This window comes from Garra rufa, chromosome 3 (assembly GCF_049309525.1).
Source record: "Garra rufa chromosome 3, GarRuf1.0, whole genome shotgun sequence".
Lineage (NCBI taxonomy): Eukaryota > Metazoa > Chordata > Actinopteri > Cypriniformes > Cyprinidae > Garra > Garra rufa.
In genome coordinates this window covers 4,213,790-4,233,524 of record NC_133363.1, presented here as the reverse complement: position 1 = coordinate 4,233,524, position 19,735 = coordinate 4,213,790, and the positions used below count along the sequence as shown (strand labels likewise).

The 19,735-nt window shown below is 32.9% G+C and overlaps 1 protein-coding gene across 1 annotated transcript; it reads left to right on the top strand.

Moving 5' to 3' along the window:
* The first annotated feature begins 2,100 nt into the window (after nucleotides 1-2,100).
* Nucleotides 2,101-18,134, top strand: nsun6 (NOP2/Sun RNA methyltransferase 6). Its single transcript, XM_073836862.1, has 11 exons — nucleotides 2,101-2,178; nucleotides 2,299-2,454; nucleotides 5,395-5,468; nucleotides 5,695-5,801; nucleotides 6,043-6,196; nucleotides 6,287-6,368; nucleotides 10,822-10,941; nucleotides 12,683-12,821; nucleotides 13,615-13,784; nucleotides 14,589-14,714; nucleotides 15,954-18,134. Exons 1-11 carry the CDS (start codon nucleotides 2,104-2,106, stop codon nucleotides 16,140-16,142), a joined length of 1,392 nt encoding a protein of 463 aa, XP_073692963.1. The 5' UTR covers nucleotides 2,101-2,103; the 3' UTR covers nucleotides 16,143-18,134.
* Nucleotides 18,135-19,735: the final 1,601 nt, after the last annotated feature.

Sequence of the window (19,735 nt, the reverse complement as noted above, 5' to 3'; positions counted from 1 at the left end):
TCATGTGCCGTTTCTTGTTTTGTTTTTTATGTCAGTGTTTTTGGACTTAAATATTTGTAAATGCTGTCATTGTTTTTTTTGGTTAATTACAATGCTGCTGATATTTTATAACTCTGGTTTTACTGAGAAATCGGTTTTCTGAAGTGAAAATATAATTAAGACTCCAGCCAGCAATAATCTGTAACTAAAATTAAGTATTAACTAGAAGTTAATGGTAACTAAATAAATGTTTTATTATATTTTCATGCAAGGATATACATTTTTAAAATAATTGTTATCAGACTACAGGTTTATATATATATATATATATATATATAGAATACATGATTGCATATTTACACTGTAGCAAAAAATGATTGATATTTTATTCATTTTCCCCAAATGTTCTTATTAATCTTTCAATATTTAGGTGGTGACAGCGTTTGAACACTGACTTACAAAAATCTTTCCAGGTTTAAGAAGTGTTTTAACATTGCATCAACTACTCATAGACAAGTTTTTATTTAAATTATCACTCAGTAGGTTATTTAACCATGTATTTCTATATCTGTGGTAGGCTTTTTGTCATTCAAAAACATTAAAATGCACAAATTCACAAACTTTTTTCCACATCTGATCATCTTTCAATTAATATATTTTCTTGAGCTACTCCTGAAATTTTAAAATATATTAATAATTATTACATTTGCATGTTCATTGGTTCTCTGACCTTGGTTATGGCCATATGGCATGCAGATAAACAAATACAATATTTCTTTTTTTTAGTATTTTTTCATTTTGATTGATGTTAAAATTATTTTATTTTAATTGAACATTTTTAATGTTTTAATTACTTATTAACTCCCCCCCCCCCTTCCTTCACAAACACCACTTTGGAAAACCTTAAAGTAATATAATGTTTAATGCACTTCATGTTGTTAATAACAACAAATGGAATATGTGTTCTTTTTGTATTTTATGTCAATATAGTTCAAGATTATCCTAATTAAATCAATGTGATAAACAAGTTGGGTCAAAAGTAATCTAAAAGTAATCTGATTATATTACCAAAATGTGTAATGTAATGGATTACGTTACTAGCTAATTTTTTCGTAATGTAATTTGGATTATAAAACGGTTAGTTCCATTCCTCAATTCTGATTGGTCAGCAGCTGTGTCGTATTCATGATACGGCACGGCTACGACCGCTTCACTCAACAGTTTTGTGTATCATTGAACCCCCTTAGCAACCACCCTTAGCAACGTAAACACAGCTGCAGCAGTTAGGGACTACTTTTTACAGCGGAAGGCAGTTAATGATTTTACTTTATGAAAACGTACAACTTAATATATATAAATTAATATATATTTTTGATTTTAATATTTTTATTGTGTGGTAACCATTTTATAAAAGCAATAAGGTACTTGAGGCCATGCTGTATCATGAATAAATCACGGCTGAAGGGCGTTGTTAGGCACGACGCGAAGCGAGCCTCTCGTACCTTATTGCTTAAATCATAGTATTCTATCCAGCTCTGTATGATACAGCTCTGGCTACTGGGCATGCGCACATCAGTCTAACGTTATTTTTGTCACAATGTACAACAATAATATATATTTTTTTGTTGTAAAGTAAGGGCTAAATTTAGGGTTGGGATAGGTGTAGACGTTAATAAAACAATCTAAAAGGTATAAAAAATAATTTCAATGTTAGTTTCCGGTCAATTTAGACCTTCACTCAAGCGTTACGTTAGGTGGCAGTGTGTAGCGCGACCGCTGCTGATAGCACACAATATCACGAGGACGAAGAAGAACGATTCATTTTTCTTTTTGCTTCTGATTAAAATTAAATGGTAAGAGCTCAGATATGAGCTTATGTCATTGTTTATTATGTTTATGAAACACACAAATGGCCGAGTCGAGACACGTTGATGTTTCTCTGAAATACCGCTAAACTTGTAAACATCTTGCACGTGTCGACAGCCTTACTTTCTGTTGTAGTTTTTAAAAACAAACGCTTGTACTATAAATCTTTATTAAATGACAGTATGTAAGACGGATTATCTGAGGTATCTTAACTAACACTAATGTATTTCTTGTATTTTTTTCACTTGAGAGACGGAAATGTCAACTTTCCCTCAGCTTTCCATGAACCCAGAAGTGCGAGAACATCTTCGTAATGTTTATACCAACAACGAGGTGGGCAGTTTCAGTCAAATACCTGTTAATTTAACGTTACCTCTGTGGTAATTTATCGAAATGTTCTGCCTCACAACATGGGCAAATGTCTCTTCTCATATCTACTGTTTTCTTCTGTAGCTGGTGTCTGAGATTGGTGCAGATGAGGCTGATTTGGTGTTTGAAGCTTTGCTGTCCTGTCTGTCTCATCCACCTTTGTTCACCTGTCTGAGAGCCAGCACACACCTGCACCCGCTCCAGGACATTCAGCACAGGCTGGAGCAACATTTAGCACAGGTGTGTGTTTGTTTGTGCACATTCAATGACATGCTACATCTGTAAATGGGTCAAAGCCGTTTAGATGTCCACGTTTTACAAAATGTACAAAAGTGATTTTATATCTTTAGCACATTAAATGTAAGTAATGTGTCAACTTTTAAGGTTTCAAAAAAGTTTTTGGAGAATAAAATGTCAAAATTCATAAACAGTAATCAGAATTGCGAGTTTATATCACACAATTCCAAGAAAACAAATCTGAATTGCAAAAAAAAGTCTGCATTGTGAGAGGAAAAAAGTAAGCATTGCAAGAAAAAAGTCAGAACAGCGAGAGGGAAAAAAGTCAGAAATGCAAAAAATAAAAAAAAAGTCACAATTGTAAGAAAAAAAAGTCTGAATTGTGAGGAAAAAAGTGAGAATTGCAAGTTTATGTCACACAATTCCAAGAAAAAACTCTTTTGCAAAAAAAAGTAAAAATTGTAAGAAAAAAAATCTGAATTGTGAGGCAAAAAAAAAGTCTGAATTGCAAGTTTATGTCACACAATTCCAATAAAAAACTCTTTTGCAAAAAAAAAGTCCAAATTGTAAGAAAAAAAAGTCTGAATTGTGAGGAAAAAAGTCAGAATTGCAAGTTTATGTCACACAATTCCAAGAAAAAACTCTTTTGCAAAAAAAGTCCAAATTGTAAGAAAAGAAATCTGAATTGTGAGGAAAAAAGTCAGAATTGCAAGTTTATGTCACACAATTCCAAGAAAAAACTCTTTTGCAAAAAAAAGTCAAAATTGTAAGAACAAAAATCTGAATTGTGAGGAAAAAAGTCAGAATTGCAAGTTTATGTCACACAATTCCAATAAAAAACTCTTTTGCAAAAAAAAGTCAAAATTGTAAGAAAAAAAAGTCTGAATTGTGAGGAAAAAAGTCAGAATTGCAGGTTGTCACACAATTCCAAGAAAAAACTCTTGCAAAAAAAAGTCTAAATTGTAAGAAAAAAATCTGAACTGTGAGGGAAAAAGTCAGAATTGCAAGTTTATGTCACACAATTCCAAGAAAAAACTCTTTTGCAAAAAAAAGTCAAAATTGTAAGAACAAAAATCTGAATTGTGAGGAAAAAAAGTCTGAATTGTGAGGAAAAAAAGTCTGAATTGTGAGGAAAAAAGTCAGAATTGCAAGTTTATGTCACACAATTCCAAGAAAAAACTCTTTTGCAAAAAAAAGTCCAAATTGTAAGAAAAGAAATCTGAATTGTGAGGAAAAAAAGTCAGAATTGCAAGTTTATGTCACACAATTCCAAGAAAAAACTGCAAAATAAATAAAGTCAAAATTGTAAGAAAAAAAAATCTGAATTGCGAGGAAAAAGTCAGAAATCCTAGAAAAAAGTCAGAATTGCAAGAAAAAAAATAAGTCAAAAAGAAAAAAAAATTGAATTGCGAGAAAAAAAAAGTCAGAATTGGAGTGGGCAAAAGTCAGAATTAGAAAAAGTTTGAGCCCAGAGAACAAACTTCAGAACTGCAAGTAAAAACCTGAACTGTGAGAAAAAAGCAAGGATTACGTGAAAAAAAAAAAAAAAGTCACAAACAAAAGTGTATTGGGCAAGTGGCTTAAAAAGCAGAAATGTGTGGTTTATATTCTTGTTAAAGCAACTTTCATAAATTATTTTTTTTGTGTGTTTTAAATGAGTAAAACAATTATTCCTGACAAATAGGCAAAACCTAGGATAGTGGCAAATTTTAAAAATGTAGATTTACAACTTATTAATATTTGGGGTGAAAATCTTTTAATATATCATAAATGTATTTTTATTGTAAATATGCCTGACCAGACTGTTACACTGAATGACATTTTAGTGGGTGTCTTCTGTAAATTAATTCTGGAATTCTGGATTAACAACAATTTAAAGCAGTATTGCACTTTTGTTCTTTTTATGCTTAAACCCTTTTATGTCTTTGACCCAAATGCAGGACTATTTTTGGGAATTATCACAGATACAAAGTTTATGAAGGCATGCATTTATGAAATAGTAAAGCGTACACATTCATAATCCACATCATACAGTGGCCTCTTTTAAAGGTCTTGGGTCCCAAGTTTGGACAACCCTGATAGACAGAGTACACGTTTATTTTTATACATAATCACCTCGTAAAAAAAAAAAACAATTAGGGCTGCACAAAAATAGGTAGTCGATATATAAAATTAATACTGTGATATGACTTAGTGCAATTTTCAAACTGCAAAGTTCACCAGATATCTAAAAAGAAGTGTTTATAAACCTATTGTTGACTACACACAGACGTAAAGGTCTGCTTGCAGTTTATTGCCAAAAAAGCTAGATGGTTTAATGTTTAAAAGAGAAGGATTTGAGACATATTAGTATTGTAACTTAAAATGCTCAAATATTTGCTTTTTTTTAAGGTTTAGTGAATGTATTACAATAGTAATATATTTCTGTCTTAGAGTTTTTTTATTATTAGGATTATTATTATTTAGATTATTTCAAAATAATTGGTTACCTCCATTGCTGACATTAGAAAACCATTATATTTAAAAAATATATAATATATATGTGTATATATATATGGTCAAAAGTTTTTGAGATTTTTAATGTTTTTTTAAACAACATTCACACCTGAGTTAACAAGACGATTACTGAAATGATCTCAGCAGGTCCTTTAATGACAGCAATGAAATGCAGTGGAAAGTTTTTTCGGGATTACGTTAATTTTCATGGCAAAGAAGGACCATGCAATTCATCTGATCACTCTTCATAACATTCTGGAGTATATGCAAATTGCTATTATAAAAACTTAAGCAGCAACGTTTCCAATTTCCAATATTTATGTAATTCTCAAAACTTTTGGCCACGACTGTACACACATGCACAAAAATATGTCTTATCTAAAATAGTAAGCGCTATCATGACAAATAAAACAAAACATTTTAAATGATCTCTATATCTCTTTGCAGCAGGAAAGATCTCCATCTGTTTACACACACCCGCAGCTTCCAGATGTTCTGCTGCTTCCAGTCCACGGCCCTCGGTATGCTCAAAATATATGTGCCATATTAGAAAATGTTTGTTTTCTCTCATTTACTCGAACTGTTTTAAAGTAAAATATGATATTTAGGCAAAAAAACTAAAATTCACACATCTTCTCTCTGTTCAAAAGTTTTCACCCCCAGCTCTTAATGCATCGTTGATCGCTGGTGTGACATCTGTTCTCTCAGAAGCAGCTCTTGATTTGTGTGCATGTGTTTGTTCTGTAGGTCCGTGGATCCGCTGGCCTCTGAAGTGATAGTTGGTGCTCTTTGTGGCAATGCTGTTCTTAGAGGAGCTCATGTGTTCACGCCTGGCATCCTCAGCACGCCAAAGTGTGAGCAACACACACACACACAACACTGTGCAACTTTATAATGTACTTGTAGTATTCACACTAGTGTGGTGATTCCAGGGGTGTTGACAGTTAGTATGAATACTTACTAATTTAATGTCCTAGTGTTGCCTGCCAATTTATTCCCTGTCTTTTTAGAGGCCTGTAGGATTCTTCACTTTGGGAAAACCGGATTTATACTGAATAAGTTGTTAAATGTTGATAATCTGTCCGTCTTTGTCAGATATGAAAGTATGCGACGTGGTGTCTGTGTTCTCTGATGTCGAGGGGAAGTGCACTCGCGGAGCCAAAGAGTTCAAGGGCAAGAAGGTGTTTCTGGGAAACGGGATTTCTGAAGTGGATCGATCAGAAATATTCAGCTCAGATGGACCTGGCAAGTGAGTCAAGTTCTCAATGCAAGTCTTTCTTTTACTCTGTTGAAAACCAGTTGGCTTTAACATGAATGGATCTGTGTCTCTGTCTCTCAGAGGTGTTGCGATTCAGATGACTGAGCCTCTCTATCAAAGCCCTTCCTTTGATGGTGTTCTTACAGATCAGCTTTTTCTACAGGTATCTTTCATGATTCTGTATTCATATTGACTGTTTATTAGTACTTATAAGGCACATATGTGACCCTGGACCACAAAACCAGTCATAAGGTTACATTTTACAAAACTCAAAAGCTCAATAAATAAGCTTTCTATTGATGTATGGTTTGTTAGGATAGGACAATATTTGGCCGAGATACATCTATTTGAAAATCTGAAATCTAAGGCTGCAAAAAAATCAAAATACTGAGAAAATCACCTTTAAAGTTGTCCAAATTAAGTTCTTAGCAATGCATATTACTAATCAAAAATTACATTTTGATAGGTTTACAGTAGGAATTTTACAAAAAATCTTCATGGAACATGATCTTTACTTAATTTCCTAATGATTTTTGACATAAAAGAAAAATCAATAATTTTGACCCATACAATGTATTTTTGGCTATTGCTACAAATATACCCCAGCGACTTAAGACTGGTTTTGTGGTCCAGGGTCACATATTAATGTCTTATTCTGCCTGAGCATATTTTAGATCATTTTATCCTTAAACCCCAAACACATACCTTGCTAACTAATAATAAGCAGCTAATTGTGAGTTTATTTAGGCAAAGATGTAATAAATAAGCAACTAATAATATTTTAAAAAGCAACTAGTTAATAGTGAGAATTGGTCCCTATACTAAGTGTTATCATATGTTATCTGTTAGCTAATATTTACAGTTATACATTACAAAATGTTATCTTCTAGGAGTTGTTGAATGAGTAGATAACATGAAGTAGATAACATGAAGTGTTTTTTTTTTTTTTGAACTTGTCCATAAATTTACCTTTTTTACTATTAAACATATAGGCCCGGTTTCACAGACAGGGCTTAGACTAAGCCAGGATTAGGCCATAGTTCAATTAGGACATTTAAGTCATTTTTATAAACATGCTTAGTAGGGCTGTGCAATATGGACAAAATAATCATATTGCGATTTTTTGAACGAATATTGCGATTGCGATTTTATTTGCGATTTTTATTTTTATTTTTATTTGCTTTTTCAAACAAGCTACATACATACATTCTAAATGTATTCAGTGCACAAGAAGTGCATAACAAAACATTTCACCATGAAATAACATAGTATTAAGTTTAATAAACAAAACTGTAGTAAAATTGTCTTTAAAACAGACAACATAAAATAAATAAGCCATTTTACTTTTTTCCCGGTACTTTAGCCTACTTTGTGCAATAACGAATACATTCATTTCAGTGGAAAAATAAGTCCAAAACTCTAAACTTTAACATTTTGAGGGTTCTAAAATCTTTTGCTTTTTTTTTTTTTTTTTTTAGAAATTCTTATGTGTTTTAATTTTTCTGATAATGAAAAAGCATAAACATTTATTTATTTTTAATCAAATGAAAAATAAACCTTTTTAATTTTTGTCAAACAAAAAAAATTATATTCAGTTTAAAACGTTTAAATAATAATTAAGTGGTTAATCTTGTTGTAATATTTTTTTTTATCATATATATTGTTTTATGTAAATTATTTAAATAGGAATATATAAACACCTACATTATACTGTACAAAAGTAATACAGGACTAATATTGTTCTGTTACATGTTAAACCGTACTTTTATTTTGAAAGGTTGCAGTGAAGTTTTTGTGTGTATGTGATGCTAGTTTTCTCAAATGAAACGGTAAAAGTGAAACTCACAGCAGCGATTTGGCGATTGAGTTTATCTGTTCATGTGAGATGCAAATGCCAAAAATTAGCGGGAGCGTCAGGTGTGCTTCAGTCTGCATGTAGTAAAGAAATAAAACGCGTCTCTGCCATTCATACATACAGAAGCAAACGGAACATGCAGGATTCATAATAAAACGGTCTTTTTGCATTTCAGTTTTCACAGACACTAGTCCATATCGCGATTTGAATTAAGTGACAGACCAACTTTTGATTTATTAATCCAAAAATCGACGAATTACGTGGCATTCCGCGCTATAGTAAATTAGGTTTTTATGAATGGAGTCCGCGATCCAGTCCGTGTTTTCTTGGAGGAGACATTGTAATCACGCGACCATGAAGAGACAGAAATGACATGCCTTAGTGTAAATAAGATAAATAACTTAAGGCAATTTAGTATGTTTAATAAAAGAACTATGTATAGGCCTGTTCTATAGGAAAGATAACCTTAAATGACTTCTATTGTGATGTGGCACTATATCGAAAATAAAATGAACTTGACGTTCAAGGGGGGCGGGGGTGCTGTTGGGGGGATAGATAAAATCGCAGCCTTGTGCGGTTTAGAAATCGCATGTGCTTAAATCGCGATTTTTTTGCGATTGCGATTAATTGCACAGCCCTAATGCTTAGAAAAAAACACTACTGGTGTGCATCTTGAGACAAAACAAAGGCACTGATATATTTTAAGATCAATCAGTGCAATTTTGTTTCAGTTGAAACAGCTCAGACTTACATTTTAGTCTAGGACTAGGCTTAAGCCTTGTCTGTGAAACCGAGGGATTAAGTCTTATATATACTATTATACTATTATTTCAGTCAAAGGTATCCAAACAATACGATTCATGAGCTGTTGAGGCGCCTCCAGGATTTTTTTCATCGGGTGGCCGAAAGAGGCCAGTAAAAATGTTAGGGTGGCACAATACAAAAAAAAATATTTGCATGCCTAAATCTAATTAAAGACAATAATTTTTTGCTTTACTGTTATTTCTGGTAGCATATAAAGTTATAGGCTTTAAAACGTCAGTATTACTATTCTCTGTACAGACAAAATAGAAAAAAAGTCGCTTTGCAATTCAACTGCATGTTTATTTGGAGTGCAAATCAGTGATGCGCTGGTCAATGTACAAACAACCCGAACCCGACCAATATTTTCAACTTACCCGCCCGCAAACTCGGACCGCAAAAAAAAAGAGAGAAAATATTGTACCCAAACCCGCTTCCTGACCCGCATGTTCAATATTTGCGACTGACACCAGAGATTATATGCGGCTGTGGTGGAGATGCGTTCACTGTCAAACATCATTCGGCATTAATTAATTTTGTCTAAAGAAATGTTCTTGATTACAAGAAAAATACAGATTGTTCTTGTGATTTATTTTGTCTTTCCTTTATACAGATTTAAATAGTTTCATTTTTGGTGATTCTCCGATGTTAAATATGATCACAAATTATTTTATTTCGATCTACAGTGTAGCCTAATAGAAGTTAGGAAAAAGATTAGCCTATAGCCTTAAATATATATAGACTACAAGCTAATTCCTTTTTTTTTAACTTCTAAAAATGATCAAGAATATTAAATCAATTTATTAGGCTAGGTTAACGAATTTTCTTATACAAACATAACGAATGCACTTCAAAACGCAGTTTTCATATATAAATTCAGGAATCACGAATATGACAAAATAATATTATTTTCTATATATTAATAGTTGTATCAAATGAATAAGGAAATTATAGTGCCTTGAATTTATTAAGTAATGTTTAATATTTTTTGTTTCGCTGTCTGGAAATGTAAAGAAAAAATACAGTTTTAACATGGAAATAGTTTTTAATCCCTGGTTTTAAACAAGCATATACATGAGATAATTTATATATTATTGCTTGAATAAACGTTTAAAAATAGTGCTAGAAATTTTATAATTAAGGAAATTAAACAGACCTAGGCATTTTAAAAGACAGTGAAATGTCTAATAATTCCAAAAAGAAAGAGGAGCATTGGACATAATCAAAATATTCGAGACATTTATTAGGAATACCATTTTCTTAACAATTATTATGGTGCATGTGTTTATCCAGTTTAATCGAAGTGTGCGTCTCTCCCCCGATTTTCCTAACAAAAATCCCACCCCCTCTCAGAAAATACATAAAGCTGACATTACTGAGCTATATGAGTTAAAAAGTAGCCTATTAAAATGGTACAATGGCATTGCTCAGTTCAACGTGTTGGGAAATCGGGCATTTTACTGAATTACTGAAATAAATGAACTTTTCCATGACATTCTAATTTATTGAGATGCACCTGTTTATCTTTTGAAAAGAAATTATAATTTGTCTGTGTGGTGCATAAAAATAATAAACTATTCTAGCATTAAAATGTATAATAAATACCGGTAAAATCATAATGAAATAATAATAATACTAGTAGTCAGTCTGGCCCATGGAAATTCTCTTTTATAAACCGACCCGGCCCCCCATTAAAGAAAAGAAAATTATGTGGCCCTCTCAGAAAAAAGTTTGGGGACCCTTGGCCTAAAGCTTGCCACAATGGGGGAGAGGGCTGGCTACTGCGTGCGATTGAAGGTCTAGAGCGGCTTGCCTGCCTGGCTGTGCATTAGGGATGAAATGCATAATTGATGCTACTAAAATTTATAATGGCCAGTGGGGTGGCCAAGAGTGGTGGCGCCACTGCCAAAGTGATGTGTCTTTGTGAATGTGTAGCCTATGTTTGCATTTGTTTTCACAGAACCTGCCGTCTGTGGTCGTAGGTCATGTTTTAGGACCTCGTCCTGGAGAGCGAATCCTCGACATGTGTGCTGCTCCTGGAGGAAAGACCACACACATCGCTTCTCTCATGGGAAACCAGGCAAGTGTGTGTTTGCACATTATATGAAATGTGATGATATATACAGTGGTGTGAAAAAGTGTTGACCCCCTTCCTGACACTTTAACACTTTAATGTTTCAGATCATCAAACAAATTAAAATATTAATCAAAGATAACCCAAGTAAACACATCATGCAGTTTTTAAATGAAGTTTTTTTTATTATGAAGGGAAAACAAGATCCAAACCCACATGGCCCTGTGTGAAAAAGTGTTTGCCCCCTAAACTTAACAACTGGTTGGGCCACCTTTAGCAGCAACAACTGCAATCAAGCGTTTGCGATAACTTGCAATGAGTCTGTTACAGGAATTTTGGCCCACTCATCTTGGCAGAATTGTTGTAATTCAGCCACTTTGGAGGGTTTTCAAGCATGAAACGCCTTTTTAAGGTCATGCCACAGCATCTCAATAGGATTCAGGTCAGGACTTTGACTAGGCCACTCCAAAGTCTTCATTTTGTTTTTCTTTAGCCATTCAGAGGTGGATTTGCTGGTGTGTTTTGGGTCATTGTCCTGCTGCAGAACCCAAGTTCGCTTCAGCTTGAGGTCACCAACAGATGGCCGGACATTGTCCTTCAGGATTTTTTGGTAGACGGCAGAATTCATGGCTCCATTTATCACAGCAAGTCTTCCAGGTCTAGAAGCAGCAAAACAGCCCCAGATCATCACACTACCACCACCATGTTTTACTGTTGGTATGATGTTCTTTTTCTGAAATGCTGTGTTACTTTTACGCCAGATGTAATGGGACACACCTTCCAAAAAGTTCAGCTTTTGTCTCGTCAGTCCACAGAGTATTTTCCCAAAAGTCTTGGGGATCATCAAGATGTGTTCTGGCAAAACTGAGATGAACCTTTATGTTCTTTTTGCTCAGCAGCGGGTTTCCTCTTGTAACTCTGCCATGCAGGACATTTTTGCCCAGTCTCTTTCTTATGTTGGAGACATGAACACTGACCATAACTGAGGCAAGAGAGGCCTGCAGTTCTTTAGATGTTGTTGTGGGGTCTTTTGTGGCCTCTTGGATGAGTCGCCGCTGCGCTCTTGGGGTAATTTTGGTCGGCCGGCCAATCCTGGGAAGGTTCACCACTGTTCCATGTTTTTGTTTTCGTCATTTGTGGATAACTGTGGTTCGTTGGAGTCCCAAAGCTTTAGAAATGGCTTTATAACCTTTTCCAGACTGATAGATCTCAATTACTTTCTTTCTCATTTGTTCCTGAATGTCTTTGGATCTCAACATGATGTGTAACTTTTGAGGATCTTTTGGTCTGCTTCACTTTGTCAGGCAGGTCCTATTTAAGTGATTTCTTGTTTGCGAACAGGTGTGGCAGTAATCAGGCCTGGGTGTGGCTAGAGACACAGGGCCATGTGGGTTTGGATTTTTTTTGTTCCCCTTCATAAAAAAAACCTCTTCATTCCAAAACGGCATGTGGTGTTTACTTGTGTTTTCTTTGGTTAATATTTAAATTTGTTTGATGATCTGAAACATTAAAGTGTGACAAATGCAAAAAAAAAAAAGGCGGCCAACACTTTTTCACACCACTGTATATCCTTGAAATGATCATCTACAACCACAACGCTTACAGTTAAAATATATTCTTACTTTCAACTTGATGTGATCATAACTTTTTTCTGTAACCCTCATTTTACCGTAGAATTTTTACAAAAAAAAAAGCTAGTCCTAGATGAAAACATACAGACTTTTATATATTTGCTGTGTCTCTACAGGGTTCTGTTGTGGCCTTGGAAAAAGTCCGATCCAAAATGGAAAAGATCATTCAGAATGCAAAGATGCTGAAGCTAGACTGTATAAAAGCATATTGCTGTAACAGCATAAATGCTGTGAGCACAGATCCCACTCAATGCAGTGCAGGTGAGTCTCTATAATCTAAAAACAGCATTACCCAGGATCTCATTTAGAAAACACACATACTGAATTCCATGGATTTCATTCTATGTCAAAAATAGCCAAAAATACATTGTATGGGTCAAAATAATCAATTTTTCTTTATGCCAAAAATCATTAGGATGTTCCATGAAGATATTTTGTAAATTTCCTACCGTAAATATATTAAAACTTAATTTTTGATTAGTAATATGCATTTGTTAGTTGTATTTTTTTATTTTATTATTATTTAAGTTTTATAGCAAACCATAAATCAATGGAAAGCTAATTTGTACATATTTCAGATTATGTATAAATCAAAATTTCCTAAAATTGACCCTTATGACTAGTTTTGTTGTTTCTCTAATTCAAATTCTTTTAATTCTTTCATTTTCTTTCTTTGTTTCCTTCCTTCTTTCTACTAATGTTCTTAGTGTTTCATATGTGGTAAATTTTTGTGATATGTAGTTGCATTATGGACTAATGCATATTATGCACATGATCTACTGACACCCTGATCAATGGGCAATTTATGAATGTCTAAATTGCCTTAACTGAAGTGAATTTTGAGTGGATATTCTGTAAAAATTCAGGTATCTCTTATTCACATTGTCACTTTATATTTTAATCTTTCTTTCACAGTGACTCTTAAGACATTAGAATAAAATATCTAGTTTAATTAATTAATTTCAGATATGATTGAAAAAAGTTTCGTTTCAAAGTTTAGACCAGATTTTCAGCTGAACACAACAGTTTTTGTAGCTGTACTAATTAGTGTATTTGTGTGTATTTGTTGACGGTCCCCCATATCCCGAGGAGAGTTTTGACCGGATATTATTAGATGCTCCCTGCAGCGGTTTGGGTCAAAGACCTAACATGACCTACAGCTGTAGTCTGAAAGAAGTCCGCTCCTGCCAGCCTCTGCAGAGAAAACTCTTCACTACGGTAATACAGGCTTATAGTGTTCATCTACTAAAGCCACTCTTCCAGTAGACTTTTTTTTTGCCTGTTTTTCATAGTAATATGTGTTTGCAGCTTTCCACCTGTAAGTGGCGCTATAACCATAGACTCTGCAAGTTAGAAAGTGACATAAGCTTTCTTTATGATGGTTACAATGTAAATTCAACATTTAAATTTGTTAAATTAACAAAACTCAAACAACAAAGTTACATGGAAGCTTGTTTCCACCATGGGATAAAAAAAAAAAAAAAAAAAAAGGTAATTGCAACTTTTAATCTCACAATTCAGAATTTTTTTTCTCTTGCAAATTTTTGGGTTTTACTTTTACTTTTTGATTTTTGATTTTTTTTTTAGTTCTGTGGCAAAAACAAACTTCCATACATAATAATAATAATAATATTTTGAGTAATTAACTAGAGAAATTTATATATAAGATTAAAAAACTCAGAATTATGCGAGAAAAGTCTGAATTTTTTAAATTAAAAAAAAAAAACTTTTTACTTTTTTTTTTTTTTTTTTTTTGTGTGTGTGTGTCGGGAACAAGCTTCCATAAGAATAAAGGCTTTGACATTGATAGAAATAGATTATTAGGGCTGGGCGATTCTTTTTTTTTTTTTTTTTTATAATATTTATATTTTTATTTCAATTACCAAAATGATTTTTAGTAGTTTTAGTTAATTATAACACTGGTTTGAGTCTCAATTTGGTTGACTACATATTTTAAAGTTGTTGCAGTGTCTTGCAAGTCTTTTACAGCTTAGTGACTTGTTTCTACACTCTTGTTTGCAGGCTGTCCGTTTGTTAAAAAGAGGAGGTGTTTTGGTCTATAGCACCTGCACTTTGACGCTTGCAGAGAATGAAGAGCAGGTCGCCTGGGCTCTCAAAACATTCCCCTGTTTAACACTAGAGCCACAGGTGAGGATAAAAACACTGTTAAAACAACAAGCATTTTACAAACCAGGGGCCGGATTCACGAATATCTCCTTAAGAAATAAATTAAGAAATTTCTTAAGATAAATTCTATAAGTTCGTAAGAATGTTCTTAAGTGCAATTCTTGAAAAATCTTAAGTTGTTCTCAAATATGTTCTTAAGAACATCTTAATTTTTTTAAGAAAAAAGAATTATACATCTACCTGAGTGAATACATGGCTGAAGACGCATTTATAAACACTTCAAAGACTTTTTTTGCGGTTTCTGCAGATTATCCTAATAATCATAAGCACGCACATTTTCCTCACGAACTTGACTTGCGCTCGGCTTCATGTTTTTAATGCGCCGTGTTTGAACCGTTACTTTTAAAGGGTCTGTCTTAAGCTTTGGCGATCAGTTTTATTCACTTTTGTGTTGCTTTTGTTCCCTCGTCCGAATGAACGCTTCCGGTATGTGTGTGCGCTGTTACAGCAAACGCGTACTGCACATAATGCGCTAAATATGACCAAAGGTTATGTTGTATTTATCGGCCAAGTAAAATAAAAAATGTTCAATTAAATCTCCCAGTCTGACTCGATTTTGTAGAGTTGCTACTAAGTTTTGATGTCGGCAAAAAGTAGGGTCTTACATAATCATGCCAGATCATTTTTTACACGAACTCGTGCTCATCTCTATTAATAGTCCTAATATGTATTATATGTAGCTAGTATTTAGCTAGTAGTGTTGCAATGCTTAAATATAACAGTTAATTTGAAATAAACCAATAAATTAATTAAATAATTCTTACTATTTGGGTTTCAAGACAAGTCTCGGGCTATCCTAACTTTAAGAAGTTATTTACGATGGTTTTTAAGAAGATTCTTTTCAAGAATTTGAATTTTCTTAATTTTTGTCTTAAGAATACTCTTATCTTTTTACTTAAGATTGTTCTTAAGACGATTTTTTGGGAATACAAAATATTCTTAACTTTTTTCTTATTTTAAAAAATAAGAATAAAATGGCAGTTAAGAAGAAAATTCTTCTTAAGAATGTTTCGTGAATCTGGCCCCAGAAATGTCAAAACAAACAACAAGCATAAAACTGGTGATATTATTGTGGAGTAATCACTAATATCTATTCACTATATTTTAAATGTTTAATTGAATACGCTGTGTCAGCCTAGCAAGCAAAGGCTAGGAGAGTTGGGAAACGTTAGGAAAGCTTGTATTTGTCGTCTTTCCCAGGTGCCTGTTTTAGGATCGGAGGGGATGCTGGGGGCGGGTCTGTCACATGACCAGCGACGGCTATTACAGAGATTTCGCCCAGAAATAGCATGGAGAGGAACTCAAATCGCACACTCCCCCGAGAGCCTCCTACAAAACGCCAACACGGATACTATTGGCTTTTTTATTGCCAAGTTCATAAAAAGATAGTAAGTAGTATGAGGAAGTATGACACTTTTATCTGCTTAACGGTTGAACTCAACAAAGATATGTTGTGGGCTCATGGACTTTTATCATGTGAACAAAAACAGACGATTTTAAAAATATCAGGTGAGGTTTCTGTACCTGAGCCACATATTGAAAGCACACAAACTGCATGACAAAGGGTGAAAATATTTATTAATGCTCAGAAAGGAAACACACTTTTGGGAAATGCATTCTATTGCCAAAAGTATTGGCACACCCCCTTCTAATGAAAAGGTTTGACTACTTTAGTAATTTCCATGAGTACAACTCTAAATGTTTAAGCATGTAATTATAATTTAGGAAACTGTGTGTTTTTAATTTTATAGCAACAGTTTGGACAGGACCCTTTTCTATAATAACATGGCAATGCCTCTGTGTACACACTGCAAAAAATGCTTTTCTTGCTTAGATTTTTTTTTGCCTTGTTTTTAGCCAAAATATCAAGTCATTCTAGACTAATAAAAATTGTCTTTTTTCAGAAAAAACAAGTCAAAATTAAGTGTTTTTGCTTAAAACAAGCAAAATTATCTGCCACTGGGGTAAGAAAAATAATCTTGTTTTTCTGCTTGAAAAAATGCCCAATTGGCAGATTATTTTGCTTGTTCTAAGCAAAAACTCACTTAATTTTAACTTGTTTTTTCTGAAAACAAGAAAATAATTTTTACTTGTCTAGATAATCCTTCTTGATTTAAGAAGTTTTTGATATTTTGGCTTGAAACAAGACAAAAAATCTAAGTAAGAAACACATTTTTGCAGTGTAAGGCAAGGTTCATTGAGAAATGATTGATTCAGTCAGTGTGGAAGAACTTGACTTTTGTAGAGATTAACAATTTTAACTTCTCAGAATACAACTCTGAAAAGAATCAACATTTTACCCCATTAACAAACCCAACCCAAACTAATCCCCAACTACGGCTTTAAGATCCCGGCTTGGCTATCATTAAATACAATTAAAGCCTCCATCCTTATATAATGAAGAAGATCTTGACTTTTCTGCATAAAGCCAAAATCTCAGCTGAACACCTCTGGTGTGACTTTAAATGCAGACCTTGAGCCAAAAACTCATCAGCAAACACCAATGACTTGTACATACACTATATGGACAGTATTGGGACACCCCCTTCTTTAGAACAGAAAAAGGCACTTTCAAAACTCTGGCAACAAAGATGGAAACACAATTCATGCATTTTATAAATTGTATTTCCATCTCTGTTGCACCAGTTTTGGAAGTGTCTAAAATGACTGTACCCTTATGTACAAGTCATTGGTTTTTGGCAATTTTTGGCTCAAGATCTGCATTTAAAGTCACTCCAGAGGTGTTCAGCTGAGATTAGGACTTGGCTTTATGCAGAACAGTCAAGTTCTTCTACACTGACTGCATCAATCATTTCATTTTGAACCTTGCTTTATAGACAGAGGCAATCTCATGTTACAATAGTAAAGGGTCCTGTCAAAGCTGTTGCTATCAAATTATAACACAATTCCCTAGAATATCATTATATGCTTAAACATTAGGATTTAGAATCATGGAAATTACTAAAGTAGTTAAACCTGTTCATTAGAAGGGGGTGTGCCAATACTTTTGGCAATATAGTGTATTTAAACACCCTTCAGAATGTATGTATACACATTTTAAATGGTTACTGATTTAATGTAGTGTGTTGCTTATATCAAATAATGTTTTTTATTTTTTATAATGGCCATAATTTTCATAATTGTCAGTATGTGCTTCCCTACTCAGAGATTCATGAACAGCCATCACAAAACATACAAACACTCGCTGATTTTCAAGAAAGCTACAGACCATAATAAGACCCAAGGGGAAGTAAAATTACAGTAACAGGATCATATGTGCAAATGCAGTTATTTTTCTTTGTGCAATGTATGAAAGTAAAAATTTATAATAAAAAGATTTTATGACACCTGTTTTTAAACAATAAATATTTTGCAACTTCATGAGCACTGTGAGACTCAGCTCAGTTCAAGAAAGCTGAATAATTGCCTCATAACAACATGCTTACTGTAGATTTAGTTTTTCTTCATCAAAACGTAGAATATGGGTTAAAGATGAAAAAGGGTTTAAGCGTAAAATCAATAATTGTTATACTGCTTTAAATTGTTGTTTTTCCAAAAAATATTAAAAAGGTTTGTTTAATTTCATTGCATTTTTGTTTTTGTTTTTCTGATCAAAAAATAATTATCATACATTTCTCCCTAATTTACAGAAGACACCCACTAAAATGTTAATTCAGCCTAACAATCATGTCAGGCATACTTACAACAAAAATCAATTTCTGACATATTAAAAGACCAATTACTTTCACCCCAAATACTAATTAGTTATAATTTCTACATTTTTAAAATGTGCCACTATTCTAGGTTTTGGCCATTTGTCAGTAAGAATTGTTTTACTCATTTAAAACGCTGTAAAATTTTAATATGCTCCCTTATTTTTTTTAATGTATTTAATATGTACAAGTCAGAATAAGCATGTTGTTTGGATTTTTTACCTAGATATTGTTACATTGAATGACAATGTAACATTATTTCAATTAAAATTTGACATTTTATTCTCCAAAAACCTATTTCAAACCTTAAAAGTAGACACTTATATTTAATGCTTTATATGGACATAAAATCAGTTTTGTAAATGTCTTTTGACGTGGACATCTTAACTTCTTTGACACACATATTAATAAAACAATTAATAAAATAATTCATTATGTATTAGTAGTAAAACAAATCCTCATACTTTATGAAAGTAATTTTTGTATTATAGCAGTGAAATTCAAACTAAAGTCTGCCAATTGTCATCAGTTTTCAAGTAAGGACCAGAAGTAATTCAGCAGTAAAGGACCAGTAGTGGAAATTAATTTTTCATGACTAATTTGAAAGTGTTTTAAGTCTTTGAAAGACTGTGTGTGAATAATCCAAAATGCATATGCAAGACTATAAGAACAGTAGTCTCACTGTTAAAAGGTCAGTTTAAACACCTCTACAGCTCAAATGTTTGTAAGGAAGAATTAATGAAAGTTGCTTTAACAAGAATATAAACCACACATTTCTGCTTTTTAAGCCACTTGCCCAATACAATTTCTTTGTAAATGCATTACTGTTCATGACTTTTTCTTCTTCTTCACAATTCTGACTTTTTTCTCACAATTCAGTTTTTTTTTTATCTCCTTATATTTTTTGCAAGAGTTTTTTTCTTGAAAATATGTAGTTTTTTTGCAGAAGAATTTTTTCTTGGAATTTGTTGACAAACTCGCAATTCTGACTTTTTTTCCTAGGATGTCTTTTTTTTTCTCACTATTCTGATATTTTTTTTTTTTTTTACAATTTAGATTTTTTGCAATTCTGGCTTTTTTTCCTAGGATCTCTTTTTTTTTCTCACTATTCTGATTTTTTTTTTTTTTTTTTTTTACAATTTTGACTTTTTTGATTTTTTGCAATTCTGACTTTTTTTCCTCACTGTTCTGTCTTTTTTCTTGCAATGCTCACTTTTTTCTGACAATTCTGATTTTTTTTTTTTTTTTACAATTTAGATTTTTTGCAAT